Here is an 18,044-nt window from a genome sequence, read left to right as displayed (position 1 = left end):
AAATCTACATATTTATTGTTTTTCAAATATATGTATACATTATGATCCCTATTTATAAGTATTTGTCTTCGTTTCAATATGTATTTTCTCAGTCAGTGAAAACTTAAAGATTATATGGGGTAGTCCACAAAATTTTTTGATACTAAAAGATGATTTTCATATTCAAAACAACTGGGAATACTGCTTTTTCAGATCTGCATCTTCACATTTTACTATATGTCTGCCTTCCCTATGAAATATGACATTTTGGTTATGGCCACAATTGCTTCTACTTTTTTTAAAAATTATAATTTTTCTAATATAATATTTGAGCCATTTAAGAGTATATATGTGACATATGTAAGTTAACACATATAATTGTGTAATAAATGTCTGTGAAATCATCACCCAAGGACTAAAAATTTCTAATGAAGTACACGTTCATTTATGTGCTCCTTCCTCAGCCATTGCCCTCTGCCACTCAACTTCAATTTGAAACAGAAACACCATTAATGTTAAGTGCTTATCTCATCAACACTCAGGAAGGGAGATCTTGATGGGGGAAGAGAGCCTGGGAATGTTGGAGCATGTAGCCTGTTAAGGGCTCCTGATTCGGGCTTCATGAAGGCTCTGAGAAGCTGAGGAGAGGGCGCTTCAATAGAGGGAGGTGACGTGATATGTAAGGCAGACTGTTCAGAGCCATCCCCTGCACCTGTAGCCCCAGCTCCAAGGACTCGGAGCTTAGGCCAGTTTGACTAATGCTATAACTCATTCATTTTCCAGAGTAAACTGGCTTTGGCAGTCGGACTGAGCACTTCATCACCATTTACATTGTTTCTATGGGAAAATACATTTCCAATACTGAATGAAAAAATTTTGGAATACCACCTCTCACTGGGTTGGTGGTAACTGGAATTTTGTGGGGCAGTAACAAGGACTCGCTCACAGTAAACCATCTGTCATTATGGTCAACTCTTTTCTGACCACTAAACGTATAATTCTAGCTCAGAGGAGGAGGAAGAGGATGGTGGGAGAAGGAAGAGGGAAGAAGCAAGAGTGGGAGGGGACAGATAGAGAAAGGGGAAAGCAGAGGAATGAAGGGGAAGGGAGGAGGAGGAGAACATACCCTCTAGGAAGGCACACATTTATTAGAAAGTTGAAAAAGTAGATAGATGAGATTTCTCTTTCTGTAACTAAATGCCTCTTCCCTATTCTAGAAATCAGAAAACAAAACCCCTAAGATCCCAGGAGATACAGATGCTGCTGGCCCAAGAGCCACACTCTGAGAATCATTGATCTACAGACTTAAATAGCAAACATTAACTATGACAGGACAAGAGAAAAGATAATATATTAGTACAGTATGAGTTTCAGCTATAAATAATTGATATGTTAATATCTAGAAAGAAAATATATAGTAGAGGTTGTTTTAAGGAATTGGGGGTCAACCCGCTTCTTCCTTCCTGGGCCTCACTGCAGAAAGAGCGGCCCTCCCGCGCTCCCGGCCTTTCCCAGGTACACAGAGCGCCTACTGGCTTTTAGAGCTAGGCGGGTTGATTCAGAGAGAGAGAGAGAGAGAGAGAGAGAGAGAGAGAGAGAGAGAGAGAGAGAGAGAGAGAGAGAGGAGATTGAGAAGCACAGGAGAGGTAATGATCAAAAATGTAGGCATAACTGAGGAAACTGGGTGAGCATGTTGAAGGCTGGGTGTCTTCACAGATTCAGCAAGGTGGACATGTCCATCGTAGGACATGAGCGGGGAAGGTTAAGGGAGAAAGAGGAGTAACACCCACTAGGAAGACAGATATTATTAGAAAGTTGAAAAAGTAGATGGATGAGGATTTCTATTTCTGTAACTAAATGTCTTTTCCCTTTTCTAGAAACCAGAAAACAAACACCCAAAGGAGGCAAAAATGTCAAAAGTCAAAAAATCGGTTCACATTAATGAAAAGCAAGCTAGGTGAATGAGAGGCAGTATTTATACACAACAGAGGAAATGAGTATTATACTCCTGGTTCCCCAGAAGACCAAGACCAAAATTTATCATGTGTACTATACGAAGTGCTTACCCCTCTGCTTGTACAAAATATTAAAATAGCATTTCATTTCCTTTAAAATAACGCATCCCACATAATTTTATTTTTGTCCAGAAATGAATACTACACAGAATCTTTAGGCTATTTTAGTTTAAAAGAAGTAGTCATGCTCCAAGGTACAAAAACATTTTGAGATGCCCATAATACAAGAAATGGAATGTGTGGTGCATCAGGAAGTGCCCACATTGCAGTCTTCACTCACGGTTGTAGAGAAGCCTCTCCCTACCCCCAAAGACAGTTTCAAGGCTGACATGTTCACCATGTGGGGCTCTCCTGATGTCCCAGGTCAAGGACGGAAGTACATTCATCTACTTTTCATTTTGCTCAAAACTTAAGCCCTAAATTTATGGTAAAACTAATAAGAGCTTTGGCATTGAATTTTCTTTCTCAAAATGGCCAACTACATAAGGAAGGAAAAATACAGACAAGGATTATCTGCAGCTTGGCTTTGCTCCACCGTGAAGAGTGGGCAAAGGGCCCGTATCTCCCAGAGGCACTGTTATGCTGCTGCTATGATCTGTGATTTTGGTTGCTCATGAAGTCTTTCGGGGAATGAAGTGAGACACAGGTGTGGACAGCTCTGAGTGCTGTCCTAACACATTACTCCAAGGCTGACAGGTTGGATTCATCACCCTGGAAGGGCTGCACATTAATTTGAGAACACTAATAAGGGAATACAACTCCAAATAAATATTCTGGGAAATTATTTCTTAGAAAATGTCATCTGAGTCTTAAATGAGAAAAGAGGAAGACTAATACTTTTTAGCTAATGGTAGGAGCTATTTCAAGATCATCTCTTTTTTTTTTTTTTTTTAACTACTCATTTGGGAAATCATAAAGTATCAGCATTAAAAATCAGGATTTTCCCCAAATAAACTCTTGGCCCTTACTTTCTGGCAAGAAGAAAGGGGTGAATATGAAGTACATAATCAACTTAGTTTGCCATATGCTTAGTTTTAAGATATCCTCCCCTCCTCCTACAGTGATCTCCAGTTGCTTTATACCTGTGAATTGCACATTATTGTGTTCAATAGCCTGCCTCACCCAAGCAAAATGTTATATAAATTGAAAAATTCACTACCACATCTTGATTTGTGAATAAGTTCAAAAAACTTAATTTAAAAAATGTGTTCCATATTTTCTGTTCTTGGCAAGCAAATGAACTTCAAACTTAGAGAGTAGTCAGGAAGCAACTCTGCATCTCTCATTGTCCTAGTGACAGGCTCCGAAACGAGGCAGAAAAAAAATCCTATTCACGTTCATTTGAATGAAAGTTTCCAAACGACTATATCTTGCGGCCTTACAGACCCAGTTTAACAAGCTATACAAAAACAAGGTGCTATCCACTGGTACTTTTTCTGATGGGCAACAAAGTATAAGATGTGAGGGCACTGAGAGGCTTAGGGAATCAGATTTCAAGCACAGAGTTTATAGTTTAAGATTCCCCTCTGACCTGAAGAGCTAATAATGACTCAGCCATGAAGGAAAGGAAAGGAAAAGGAAAAGGAAAAAAGGAAAAGGACAAGAAAAGAAAGAAAGAAAGAAAGAAAGAAAGAAAGAAAGAAAGAAAGAAAGAAAGAAAGAAAGAAAGAAAGAAAGGAAGGAAGGAATGAGGAAGGAGGAAGAAGGAGAACTTCCTCCAGATCAGTGAATCTCCCTCGAATGATTCCGTCTGAATCCTTGATGTTGTTTTCTGAATATCTTTGATGGGGGAAGGAAGGAGGGAAAGAAGATTACACATACCTGTTAGAAACCAGATCATAAGATTGATGGTATCATCTAAAGATAAGACGGATATTCTAAAAATCTTCAGCAAACCTACAGTATAGATTCAGGCTGAATGTCTTTATGACTACTCGCTAATTGTAGGGATGTAGGAGAAGGCTCTAACTTAGATCTGAGCTCTTTTCTGGTCTGTAAAATGGAACAGTTATCTTAGAGAAGGATCTGACACTGAACACATCATTTCTCCCAGCATCAATCCATAGAAAACACACACAAGACCTAGTGGGACAGACATTCTCCCCAAAACACTCCAACTTTGTTTATCCAGGGAACTCACTGTACCACATTTGAGGATGAGTGCTACACTATGCAGATGTTAAACTGATAAGAATAAAGCATCACTTAGGCAAAGTTCTGGGAATCTACAAGCTGAGAATGGACCGGGGAAGTTGAACTTACCTCTTATCACTTATTTGGATTCTAGTCCAGTACAGAGGCTTCATGGGACAACTGGGCTCAATGGCTGGCTTCCGAGGACATTGGCTAGAAGAAGGGCCAACTCCAAAGAAGAGTCCAGGAGGAGGTGGGGGCACAAGTCCTGGGGGTGTTGGAGCAGGAGGGGGCCCCCCACTGTTGGGCAGAGCAGGTAAGTTAGGCAGTGGTGGTGGGGGAGGAGGTGGGGGAGGTCCCACACTTGGAGGCAGAGGAGGTGGCGGAGGTGGTGGTGGCCCAGCACTCACAGGTGGTGGGGGAGGTACTGGTGGCAAAGGTGCAAGTCCAGGGGGCAGGGGGGGAGGAGGAGGGATGGCTGCTGGTAGGGGTGGTGCAGGAGGGGGAGGTGATGCCTTCTGCTGACTTGATGGGATGCCTTCCACAGGCTGAAGTGGTGCATGGATATCTTTGTTGTCATTTGGGGGAGAGAGTTGGCTTAAAGAGGAGATATTCAGCTTTTTCGGTATTATTTGGTTACTTCTGGTTGTCTTGCCTTCACTTTCACAGGGTTTGAGGAAAGTCTCCCTGTCGGTCTGGATGCACACATTTCTGAACGTCTTTGGAGGGCAGTCATCGTCAGTGGAGATACACACATCTCTCATCTCTTCACATCCCCCTCGCCATCGGTGTTCTATCTCGTGCTTGAGATTTTCAATGGTTTCTTCTAGTCTGGCTGTTATCACTGCATGCTCACCCCGGATATGAAAGGCCTGAAGTTCAAACTGAGCCTGCAAGGATATCAGTGGGAAAAAAAGTAAAGAGTTTATGAAAACAAATATCAGAAATAAAAAATTCAATACCGCCGCCATGCCACTACAGCACAGCCCACATAAACACAGGGAAATCGAGAGACATTCTTTTGAGAATCCAATAGGGTGTAAATTTCACTTTATGAATTTTCCAAGGACTTAAACAGTTGGAGTAGAAGCAGAATTTCATCCAGTATGAGCTCATGGGGAATAATTACCATGGATTAAGGCTTAAAGTAAAACTGTCATCTAAGAACTTTCACCCGGTTTTAATATCAAATGCAAGACAAAACTTTTAATAAAGATTTGAACATGCTTGAATATATCTTTTATTACTTTTGGATTTGGTTTGGAAAAACAAAATTTTAACAAAAAATTAGATTTGGAGAGCCTCCTGGCTTGGAGCTGCTGTTCTCACAGTCTTCCTTAGAATGTCTCCTCTGTGGGGTTTCCGGACCAATTCAGCAGAAACGAAAAGTGCAAGTGGGAGCTATGATACATGTTTCCAAATCAAAGCCGCCCATGAAAAGTGTTTGTGGCTGTTTCATAATCATTCATGATATAGTAATAAATAATCAAAATGAATGCACAGATAAATGAGAATATTAAGATATGCAAATTTTCTCTTCTATACACCCAGCATTTTAAACTATATTTTGTGATGCCTGTCTTTTCAATACTTATCTTTTCAGTTATTTCAGTGCCTTGAGACTATGGTTTCACACTTATTAGAAGAGCTGGCATACTTCCAGTCAGTAAGTAGTCCATTTCCCAGCATTCAAAGCCAGTTAGTCTAATCAAATTTACAATTTTATTAGAGTTTCCAAAATCCAATTAACAGTAATTAAATATTTCCAGTGAACTTACTTAGTTACTGCTTTTCCCATGGAGATTACAAACTCCACGTGATGAAATCAGGGATAGCATCTCTTAATTTTTGTATCCCAGGGGCCAGCACAGCAGGTACATAGTACTGAAGGGGTGGATGGATAAAAACCACTGTAATAGTTACATTCAGTCACTGTCCCAAGAGCCTTCCTTATGACTAATAAAAATTTCTTCGCTATAATTTCAACCTATGAATATCTTGTATACAAAGTTTATACAAGTGCAGATCCATTTTGCATTGAAAAGTTAAGGAAATAATTGTAATGGTCTAGTCAGGGAAGGTAAAGAAGACATAGGAAGATTCTCTAATTTCATTAAGATACTTTTAACTATGTTTTTACTAGGTTCATCTTTGCTGTCACAACCCAACCCCCAAATAACTGGAGACAAGATTTGTCTAAAGCTGATGTTCTAATATGTGAACAAGACAGCCCCAATCCAACTCGGGGCAAAAAAAATGGGGAGTTTAGGGCACCATCAATTTCTCGTATAGCACAGAGGGTTCAGGGCCTGAGTTCTGGATTCATACTACCTGGTTTACATCCTGGCTTAGTCAGTTGCTAGCTCTATGAATTTGGACAAGGAACTTTGTGTTTCAAGCCTGAATTTCTTCAAATGTAAAGTGAAAATAGCAATGAACCATCTCGAGAGTTTTTATAAAGATAAAATGAGATATTTCCTATAAAGCAGCAGGTATTACAGGGGGAACACAGTAAGTTCTGAATAAGTGTTACTGTTAGTTACTGTTGCTTATGATGATATTACAGTAAGAGACTAACAAATCTCTAATTATTATTAAAAATTTCCAAATAATTCCACCTTTGTGGAGTGATGGGCTCAGAATTAGGAAAATTTAAAGCAGTCGAGATAAATAATGTACTTCAAATACATTTACCCAATCTTTCATGAGTTCTACTACCAAATGCCTAAAAGGAATTTCAAGCTTCTTTCAACTACGTGATCAAGATAATCTTTGTTTCAACATCTTACCCGTATTTCCATCTCTACCTCCGTCTCCCTCCCCTGCTCACCTCCATCCCCATCCCGGCCCAGAGTCCCACCCTGACTTACTTGCTAATATTTTAATTTTATTTTAGTGACTAGTTCAGTTCTGCCACAGCAAATTAACTCTTGATTGTTGTTTCCATGTAACCTTCCTCCAAGAAGGTTAAAAGCCAAATAATTCTGATGACCCAATAATTGTGCTCGATGTTCAACTCCTTAATGATATGAAAAAGTTGCAAAGACATGCTCCACAGAGAAACCTTCCCTTTATCACACAACTAGCCTATAGCTAAAGCAAAAGCCCTGGTTCCCACCTCTCCTACTTTCCACCTGTCAACCAAGCATCTTCCAGATCCGCTGAAGCTGAGCCATACACCTATATAGTGTTTTGGTGGCTCTGTAATGCATTTGCTTAGTGCAGTGGACAGAGCACAAATCAGGCAGGTTATTTAACCTTTCCCTGTACCTCAGTTTTCTTACAAGTAAAATGGGGATGATAACAGAATCCACCTCACAAGGCAGTGATGAGAAGCAGATGAGTTAATATACGTAAAATAACATATAGAGCAGTGGTCCCCAGCCTTTTTGGCACTAGGAACAAGTGCTCCTATGAGAATCTAATGCCTGATGATTTGAAGTGGAGCTGAGGCAGTGATGGTAGCGCTGGGAAATGGCTGCAAATACAAAGGTTCACTCGCCCTCCCAGGGCAGTGCGGGGTTTGCGGGGGGAGGGCAGGGGGGCGAGGGGGACGGGGGAGGGTTGTAGATCCCTGCACAAAAAGCTCTTCTGATCTGTTCTCTGACAACTTTCTCCACTTTTGGCTCCTGCCCCTTCCCCAGATATGTCCCGTAATCTTGTCTTACATAATGTCTTGCCTCTCTCCAAACCATGCTCTTTGATAGCAGCCTTTGCAACCAGTGTCCTCTCTCAACACCCCTCCTCTGCTGCAAACATCCACGGTATGAGAACAGATTACCAGGTTCCATGAATGGCTTCTTCACAAATTGTATTCACTAATAGGAAGAATTACCAAATAAGAAGGAAATACTAAATTTCCATGTACTCCATATAAATATGCTGAGATTATAGTAAGAAACCCTTCTGACCATTAAAATTTAAATGGCCCACATAAAGAAGCAACTTACCTTTGCCCTTCCCTGTCTCACAATCCCTTTGATCATTCTGATTTTGTCTTGGTTGTGTTCAGAAGCTCAGCATGACATAGTAATTCAAAGTGGTTAAAGTAATAAGCACCTCATTCATTCTGTATCTGTCCATATCCTATCAATTATAGCAAATTGTGCCTGGCTCTATTACAAACGAAGAATCTCGAGTCCATGCACACCATGAATTGAGCCTTTGGGAGAGCTGGTTTTTAACCCCATTTTTCACTCTACTTCCTGTTAAGTGCCACTTCTACTTTGCACATGGAGACCATGTGCTCTTACCCCTCCTACGTCCAGAGCCACAGCTAGAAGGACTGTTAATGATTTGGTGAATCAAATACAGAGAGTAGAACTTTCTGTTAGATAATCATATACTGCTGGTTAATGTTTGCCTAGGATCCTGGGAATCTTTATGAAATGTCAAGTCCAGGTCCTTAGAGCCAAAATTGCAGCTAAGGCTGGGCCAAGGGAACATAATACTTTTAAATCCTGTTGGCTCTCTTTTCAGTGTCCTTTACTTTCTCACCGAATATGGTGCTTGTACACAGGAGACAAAACAATTACAAACTTTCTATTCATTTTTAGATAAACGTTCTTTAGGACATAGGAACCATTATGGGTTTCCCTCTCCCCAGCCCTCTCTGCTAAGTCTGTTTTTCTGCTTTCGCCCCAATATAGCATTTGAAAGGAGAAGGTGCTGAGGTTTGACATCTTTCTAGTCTTCCCCAAGTTTCATCTGATAGACTTCATCCAAGTTTTATCCTTTACTCATAGCTTGATTGTTTCATTTCTTTCATTTTTAATCACATCCTCTTCCCAACTTCGTCTACTAATCTATATCCATGCTCTCTTAAAGATTTCTAATTTGAAATCTTTAAGAGAGCGATCCCAATTAAACTATCCTATTACAATCATCTGTTCCCATCATTGGCAGTATTTTTATCTATCTAATGCAATGGCTCTCATTAAAAACACCTAGAAAGCTAATGGGCGAGACTATCCCCACATACCACCATTCGATTGGTCTGAGATGGTGCCCTTGAACTGGTATCCTTAAAGCTCCCCCAAGAAATTCCAATGGGCAGCCAGCACTGAAACCCACAGCAACTGTTCTTAATCTTTATTCTGCTCTAAACGCACCTGAGGGAGTGTGACACTACAATAGTGGTGGATTATTTTCGTCAATGACTTCTACTTGGGTCATTTCAGAGTTTCCAAAGTAATGTGTTATTTTAAAAAGTCCCTTCCTCATTCTCACATGTCCCCGTAATGGGGGTATTCCCCCATTACCCATATTGATGATAGTTATGCTACATAGCAGATAAACCTAAATTCTTTCCATGATACTTGTGGCTCTTCAAAACCTAGTTTCTGCTTATTTTTCCAGATACCTCTCTATACTTTCCCTATGTTGTACCACTACAGACATAAACATATGATCAACTCCACATCTTTATGCTTTTGCACATGCTGTTTCTCCTACTTAAAACATCCTTTCTCTCCATTTTCACTTAGTGAAAGCCGCAAAAGAAAATTCAGTCAAGTTCAACCAAACCTGCTGGCTTAGACTTTTCTTAATTCTTCTTGACAAAAGTTTTCCTTTGACTGTTGCCAAAGAACTTTCTAGGTTTGCATTACATTATAGTCTTTTATGTTTATCTTTTTTGCAAATCTAAAAGCTCCAGGCAGTTAGGGACCATGCCTTATTCGTGTTTGAACTTCCAGAACATTGCACACTACTTGGCTAGTTAGTGATCCATAAATGCTGATTGGATTATTTCTTTAGCTTTCAATATTAAAACTTCCTCGTGCCTCTGTATTACCCACCAAACTAGACTTGAAGCTCCAATAAATTTTAAAAAGAGAGAGACATTTGGTCTCCTTTCTCTTGAATAGTCCTATGCAAAGCATAAACTATGAGATTTCATAGTTATTATTGCCAAGAAAATTCAGATAAAACATCCAGGCTTTTTTTTAGTATGGGTATTTCTAAAAGTTGATGTCGACCATATTTAATTTTAACAATTAAAAATATTTAATGTAGATAAGTATTCTTTCTACAGTAAGCTTAAAGGCTGTTCCCATATGTATAAAAATCTATCCAGGAAAACTGAACTACGTTTATGATTCTAATCTGATTAGGAACTGGGCTCTAGGCAATTCCCCCAGCCTCCTCAGGGGCTGGTTCTCCCTTCCCCAACCAAATCCTCATTATTTTTTAATATCCTCCACATTACCACTGCTCAGAGATATCATCAAAGGAACACACTGTACTGAAACCCAAGCAACAGAGGGAGACTTTTGCTTGTCTGGTCCCCACAAACATGTCTGTCAAAAAGAAGGTAGAAAAGTGCCTCCTGGTGAAAGACATCATGATGGTGCCAAGCACTGTGGAAAAATCATCCATTAACATTTTGTTGTTATGAACATTCACTCCCAGGGGTGCGGCCAGGGCCAGTAAAAGTTCAGGTTACCTGCTCTACAACTTGAGTAAGTCAACCTTTTTCAGAGACTCTTCCAAACCCTACACTTAGGCTGGGGAAAGCAAGATAATCCCCAGGGACAGTGAAGTGTTACTACTTCAGAAAAGTGAGCAGGGAGAAGGAGAGGAGAAAGGGGCTCAAGAGCTTAAAACACCTTGAAAGGAAGGGATTCAGTTCTTACAGAGTTCTTAGGTAGGCAAGAAGATGGTGGCTCTATGGCTTTGGATATAGGCATCCTAGCTTTTCTGTTTTGTTTATGAAGGTTGCACGAACTTTAATAACTCCTTACTTAACTTGTACTTGCTACTGTAAAAATGAAAGTCTCTGTTAATGAAAACGGTGGCACTGGGTTTGATGAAAATCCCATAAGTTAACATGTGCTGGTTTTAATTAACTATAATCAATACATTTTTTTTGTTCTTATCAAAAATAAATCACACTATATTACAACTAAGAGGCCATCTCAGGGACATTTGGAAACATGAAGCACATCTGATACATCACTGTAATTGGAACTTGCTAGGAAGGATAAAAAACAAAGAGAAACATGGCAGGAAAAGAAGGAGTAAAGAGCAATCAAAATATAAAATAGCACTTAAGTTGACTTGGGAGTAAAGCCCAATACATGAAATGCTAGAGATTACACACATGTAAAAATCGTGCTATTTCCAATACTCATCTGTCATGCTGACATTCAGTCAAGGTAGCATGAGAAATGAAACCAACAGGGAGTGAGTGTGCGAGGTGCCTTAATTGAATCCTTGTAACTCTGTAGGGCAGACATTCTGGAGAATGTGTTGACTTGCATAAAACCATAAGTTATACAGTGACAAAAGAATTTGAATCTGATTGATATGACAATTCATGTTCTTCCCACTTTACCATTTTGAATTGATACCAATTTATAGTGGCTAAAATAATAGTTGACTAACAACATTATATAATACGACTTGCAATGCATTTGTATTATACTAATGCTTATAATATGACAATAATCTGTAAGAATACTGGTACTGTAACTGTTTCCCAGGTGAAGGGAGGCACAGAAAGATTAAGTAAATTACCAATGAGATAGGGTCAAATTCTGATTTTTCACCTTAGTCTAGACCTCTTTGCACCTTATCACGAAACCTCAGAAGTCCGAATGTAGGAAGGAAGAACGCCAACATAAAAATAGAGATATTTTCTAATTAAAGATGCTTTCTTTAAAATATTTTCCCTCAATCCTTCTGGAAAAGAATTGGCGTAACTGAGTAAATAATAGATCTGATGTTTTTTGGTTCCCAGGCAAGTGAGGGTGGGGGGCAAATGCTGGCCAAGAGTCAAAAAGATCTGGATTCTCTGTAAAGATCTATGTACATTGATATTCATTGCAAAATTAATCACGGCGGCCAAGACTAGAAACAACCAAAGTGTCCTTTGGCAGATTACTGGATAAATAAGATGTGGTATATACATACAATGGAATATTGCTCTGCCATGAGAAAAGATAAAATACTGCCATTTGCAACAACGCTTGAAATCTATATAATTTTATTAACCAATGTCGCCCCAATAAGTTTAATTTTTTAAAAAAACTGGATTCTGCTCCTGGTTATCTGTCGTTAGCTACTTTCACTTAGCCAATTTTTTTACTTCCTATAATCCTCATTTTATTAATATCTAAAGTGAGAGGTTTAAAATACTTAATCACTAAGGCTTCCTCTAGTCTTAACATGCTAATAATTTCTACACCCAAGACTTCATCATATCTCTTTCTCTCAAAACTTCCTAGAATACAGCTCTGCTCAAGAAAGTTGCATAAGGACATAAGCACAGTGTTATGTCAGCCAAATAAAGAGAGAGTCACAATTCTTGTTATAAATGCAAAAGTACACTCAAGGCCAAAGGTGCTTTGAAAACACACCAGTAGTTCAGTATACAGCTCAGATAGAGTCATGAATTATTTTTGAAATGTTATAATTATTACAAATATTAAGAAATATACTTCAAAAATAAACAAATATAATTATGGCCAGTCATCCAAGAAAGTAGTGGAGAAGTAAAACAAAACAAAACAAAATCTTTGAAATCTCGACTGAGGTTCCTACCTGGGGAACAACACAAAACAAAACATGACTGTGACCAAAAAGCTTTTGTGAAATAAAAGACAAAAATCATTATTCATGAGAGAGTCTGGTAACATTTCTAAGTTATTAATATCACTAAGTATTATGTAAGTCACAGAATGGATATACCTGGGGGTATTCATGGAAATGATTTTGACTTCATTTTCCAGAAAGTAATTCTAAACCTAATAAGCAAATCCAAAACTGCACATTTCTAGGCAATGCGCCAACATACTAATTCCTTCTCTATTAAGAGAGAGGACTCGGAATTTTATGTTACATTATTACGATCACTACTGAAGCTATAGCTTGTCCCATGAGGTATGTATGACCTGTTCCAGAATTCATGTGAGCTTAGAAACATCAGGTGGTAACCTTGGTCCTTAATACTGTAACAAACTGAAGTTCTTCAAGTAATTACAGCAATCACTTTAATATTTCTTTCTCAACTTGTGCATTGTCGATGAAGGGACACCACATTATGGCCAAATGCCTATTTGTCTAAGAGTATCATTTTGGAAACTATGAAACAAATCTCTCACTTGATTGTCTCACATACTTCCAACTTTATATTTTTTTAATTGAAAAGGGGTAGGAAGTGCAAAATGGCATTAGGTTGCTTAAACAGCATTGTCCAATGGGAGCAAGTAAGGAGGGACTACTTGTTGAGTTCTTTCTGGTATTAAAAGTGAAGATGAAAACTTCAGTATAAGACTCTAGCATTACTGATTAGAGAAAGTCTCCACATCTTTACTAGCGTTATAGCACTCTGGTAGCAAGAGGAGGCTCGGGAGAGTGATTGTGATAAATTTCCAACTTATGGGCTTACTCCTCATAGTGGTGGTATACAAACATGATAGACTGTCAACAGGTCTTCATCTACTATTCAAATGAAATTTAATGAGTTTCTATAATGCCCCAGCTCACATGAAAAGTAAATTAGAGAACTATATGATTTCACTCATATATGGGACATAAAACAAAAGAGCAAAAAATGAACAAACAAAACAAATGTACAAACAAACAAAAAACCAAACTAACAGACACAGACAACAGAATGGTGGTTACCAGAGGGGAACAGGGCTGGAGGGAGGAGGAAGAGGATAAAGGGGTCAAATACATCGTGATGAGAGAATAGAGTTTGGGTAGTGAGCACACAATAGAGTGTACAGATGTCTTATTATGAAGTTGTACACCTGAAATTTATATAATGTTATTAACTGATGTTACCCCAATAAATTTAAACAAAAAGAAACCATCCATACCTTAAAGAAGTTCACATTCTACCTGAGAAGAGATATCTTTGCATTATTTCTAATTTGCAAGACAGCTGAGCTGTGTAGTTTTACATTATTATTATTGTTATTATTATTATTATTCAAACTTAACTTTTTCACTGACAAATGAAGAAAATCAAGGACCATAAAGGTCAATTTGTCCAGTAAAGACATCCTAGCTCTGTGTGTTGCTTTCATTATCCAGTAATGAGTCACTCAAGCCCAAACACTCATAACTAACCCCCCTGAATATATTCTTATGAGTAAGCAAGGAGGTATTTGGCTTCTGACCTTAATATTTGAACAAATGACCAATGATGTGTGCCTAGGCCACAACCACCTTCTTCTTGCCACTTTAAGTCTTCCCAGGGGTTAGTCACTTGATAAATCTTCCATTGAATGGGTTTTAAATTATAGGCTAATCGACAGGGAAAACAAACAAAAGGGTTTATGTGTTTTTCATTAAGATCTGGGCTCTGGCCTAGGATGCCTCCTCTAGAGGAAGCTAGGAAGGGGAATGTCTTAAATATCCAAAAATTGCTCACCACAGCCAAAAGGCGCACTCATTATACAAGACATAAGTTGAAATGCCAGAAAAGGGCTCACAAAATTAAGTATAGTCCTCATTCCCTAAGTAAAAGACCCAAGGAGAAATATTTTCTACTATAATTGGAGAGGCTGGGTCAGGTAATGGAAAAAACACTAAACTAGTGGTCGGAGTGCCTGGACTGAGTTTAGCATAGACTGCTGCATGACCTTAAATTTTCTTCTTATCTCTACCTCTGGCTATTTTCTTCATCCGCACAACAAACAGGTCAGAAAAAGATCAGGAGGCTCACAAACCAGGTTTTTAGGGATTCATGGCGGTGTTTCAACAGTTCTGGAAACACGTAGTTTTAATGTTATTTTTAAAAGAATATTAACCATTTAATCCAAAACATGTCTAAAGAAGTACCTATGTCTTAAAGAGACACAAATGTCCAAATTCTCTACGATAAAAATTTAACCGTTCTCAACAATGCCTTTTCACTCCTGTGGCCCAATTTCCAGAGCTTTCTCTCTCTAGGTCAAGGTTCAGAGGGAGTGGTAATCACCTAAGATGGTACTGCCACATTCAGTGCCATTTTAACACTGCAGCTACGCGAGAACATAGCCAGGGAGTAAGTGACTAAGAGTTCACGGTGTTGGATTGCCTTCAATACTATGATACCTCATTCCTTCTTGTTGTCTATTTCCCATCACATTTATGATGAGTCTGATGTTCTCACAGTAGCTGATCAAGAAGTGCTTTCAAAGATATAAGGTCCTGCTCTGTAGAGAAAAAAAGACCTAACATCATCTATTCCTAGGCCAACTTGAAGAGTTTTCCATTAGCGTTTTTCTTAAGCCAGCTTCCAAAGCAAGGATCAGAGTATTAGGTTAACATGTGCCTTGAATTTTCAATAGATTTATAATTTTCTTTTCCTTAGAGAGATACCACCTATCAAAACAGTCTGTTCCACAATGCAATTAGAACAGTTTCCTCCTATACTTAAAGGGTTTCCAAGATGAATGAGGTCTATTATCCCATCAGTATTGTAAGCTAGCTGCAAATTCTATTTTGTCTGAGAATGACATTACCTGTCTTGCTTCCTAATACATATTTCATGAGAAGTGAAAGAAAACTCAGAATAATGTAGTCAGAACAAATTAAGAAAGACTCTGACTGAAAAACACCACAGAGATTATATAACATTGGCTACAACTAACAGCAATTAGTTGGGTTTATAGTACTCTGTCATTAGAAAGTTACTAGCTCAACCCATATGTCTCCTATGTGTAAGTTTTTATGTATGTTTAGATGATGGCCGAAGAGAAAAGGGTAAACACAATATGATTAAATAAAAGTCAACTTTTCTTCTAAATAAATTGCATTAAGTAGGATCTACCCTGAGAATTAAAATTAGCATTGTACCATACAACAAAAAAACTATGCTATCACTTACATACAAGACACATTGATGTCTATGTCAAGATTCTTCTCAAGCTTCTACATATTCATTGATAGGTACCTCTCTTGCCTCTCTACCCCACCTTGAAAAGTGCTCAAGTTCTTTCTTCTCACATCTTCCCATTCCTTACAAAAACCAGAACACGCCTAATTCTGCCACCCTCATCAAGATAAATTCTCCCATTATGTTCATTTACAAATATTAAAACATTTTCAGTTACCCACGCTCTTTGCATCTTTACCATACTCTTTGCTTTGATTTCTCAAAAAAACTGGTTTAGAGCACCACCGTTCTACCAAAAATGCTCACGAAAATCACTAATGGCTTCCGGAGTTACCCAACTTGGTGGCTTTTTCTTCATTCTCTTTTGAGACTCTGTAGCTGAACTTAAAAATGGCCTCTCTTGTTTCTTCTGAAAGTACAAAACCCTGGTCCTCTCCTTACCTTCACAACTGTTCTGCCTACTGTGCTACCTTCCCTTCCTCCTTCCCTATTCCATATACATCAAAACTTTATGAGGACTCGCATTTTTGTCTTCCTTGTTTACTGATGCATTCCTAGAACCATGAGTAGTGCCTGGCCCTGTAGCATTAAACAAATTTTCCAATGTCCCTAGTCAATTATTAGAAGTCGCTAAAGCTACTATGCCTATGACTGTTGTATTCAGTTAGCAAAGGGAAGAGTTGGGGAAGAAATTACTGAGTAGTAGTCATGCAAGGCCTCTTACATTTGTGCTTTGATTTGTATGAATACTGCTATTATCCCTCAGTAAGGTCCTAGCTGGTAAGTGCATAGCTGATGGAAACCACGTTTTTTCCAATGTGACTCATGACATTCTAGCACTCATAAGACCAAAGATGCAGGTCTACCTCCATTCAGACCTGGTAAGTTGTTTCATTCGGTGGACCTCCAGACTGAATTGCTTTACAATATGCACAGGGCTTAAATGAGAAATGACAAATGGACTAACCCCAAATTAATCAAAATAAACATTCTACACCAAAGACATTCATAATGCCATCACTGTGAATACACATACTTTTATTGCGAAGAATTTTTATAGTTCCAAATGTATTTCTATTTCAAAATAATTGAGGAACCCATGAAGATGTTTTATTTCATGTGCATCCAAGTGTTATAAGTTATTTTCCAATCTTCCTTCGCTGGGACAGGCACCAAAATGATTAGAACAGGGGTCATATAAATGCTTGGATCAACAAAAAGAACCTTCAAACTGCACTCATGATAATGTGGGTGACAGATTTATTCTTCATAATGGCTATGCTCTTTTTGAGTTTCTGTACATAAGCAATAAAGTTTATCAAACATTCCAGTTATAGAGCTGTCTAAGAAGAGGTAGAAATGTTTTTAGAGCTGTGTTTGCTTCATTTGGAATATGTGCAATTGAGGATGCATGTGGTCTGTGAGTGATAAAGTCCACCTATCACTTCTATGCTCATATTCTTGAAAACAGAGTGACCAAGAATAGTGGCCATTTTGAATATTAAGAGAATTCTAAAACTTCCTGACCACGGGGCACCTATACACATCTTTTTTAGAAACAGTTTTAGCAAAGTATCACACTGATATATTTGCTCACAAATATTTGATGTAGTATTTAAAAATAGATCTCTTCTTCATGTAAACACAGATTAAGAAAAATGTAAATCCCCAACAAGGTTTATTCTTTTAATAAGGATTTTAATAATATATTTATAAAGCTGGGGTGCTCAATGCCTTAAGCAGTTAAGAAAATAAATGGAATCTGGCAGAACATTTGTTCTGATTACTAGATGTTTAATGATACTTGGAACATCAAGATGCATGTGAAATTACACTTGAGTATGATGCACACAGAACAACTTGGAAAGGATCAGATCTCATTTTGACTTAATTCTTTTCTCTTGGAATATAGACAAACCGCATTCTTGTTTTCCTCCCACACTCCCCACTCTCCTTAGATTAAACTAGTATATTACTTTTGATTGATATTCATCTCCACAATTTGTGCTTTTCAAAAGGATAATTATTATAAGAATTACATTTTCAGTTTTTCCAGTAATTGGAAGATATGAATTTAAATCAGT

General features: G+C 38.3%; 1 protein-coding gene across 6 annotated transcripts in view; it reads right to left on the bottom strand.

Annotated features, from left to right (window-relative positions):
* Positions 1–18,044, bottom strand: part of FMN1 (formin 1) — a 373,160-nt gene that overhangs the window by 179,555 nt on the left and 175,561 nt on the right. For all 6 annotated transcript variants that reach the window (XM_016160807.2, XM_016160801.2, XM_016160803.2 and 3 more), the window contains one exon: positions 4,257–5,017. In XM_016160807.2, the coding sequence (XP_016016293.2) occupies positions 4,257–5,017 (761 nt within the window). The remainder of the gene's footprint in view (positions 1–4,256; positions 5,018–18,044) is intronic.

The sequence above is a fragment of the Rousettus aegyptiacus genome, unplaced genomic scaffold, assembly GCF_014176215.1.
Source record: "Rousettus aegyptiacus isolate mRouAeg1 unplaced genomic scaffold, mRouAeg1.p scaffold_m13_p_3, whole genome shotgun sequence".
NCBI lineage: Eukaryota > Metazoa > Chordata > Mammalia > Chiroptera > Pteropodidae > Rousettus > Rousettus aegyptiacus.
This window is presented reverse-complemented; position numbering and strand designations above follow the sequence as displayed.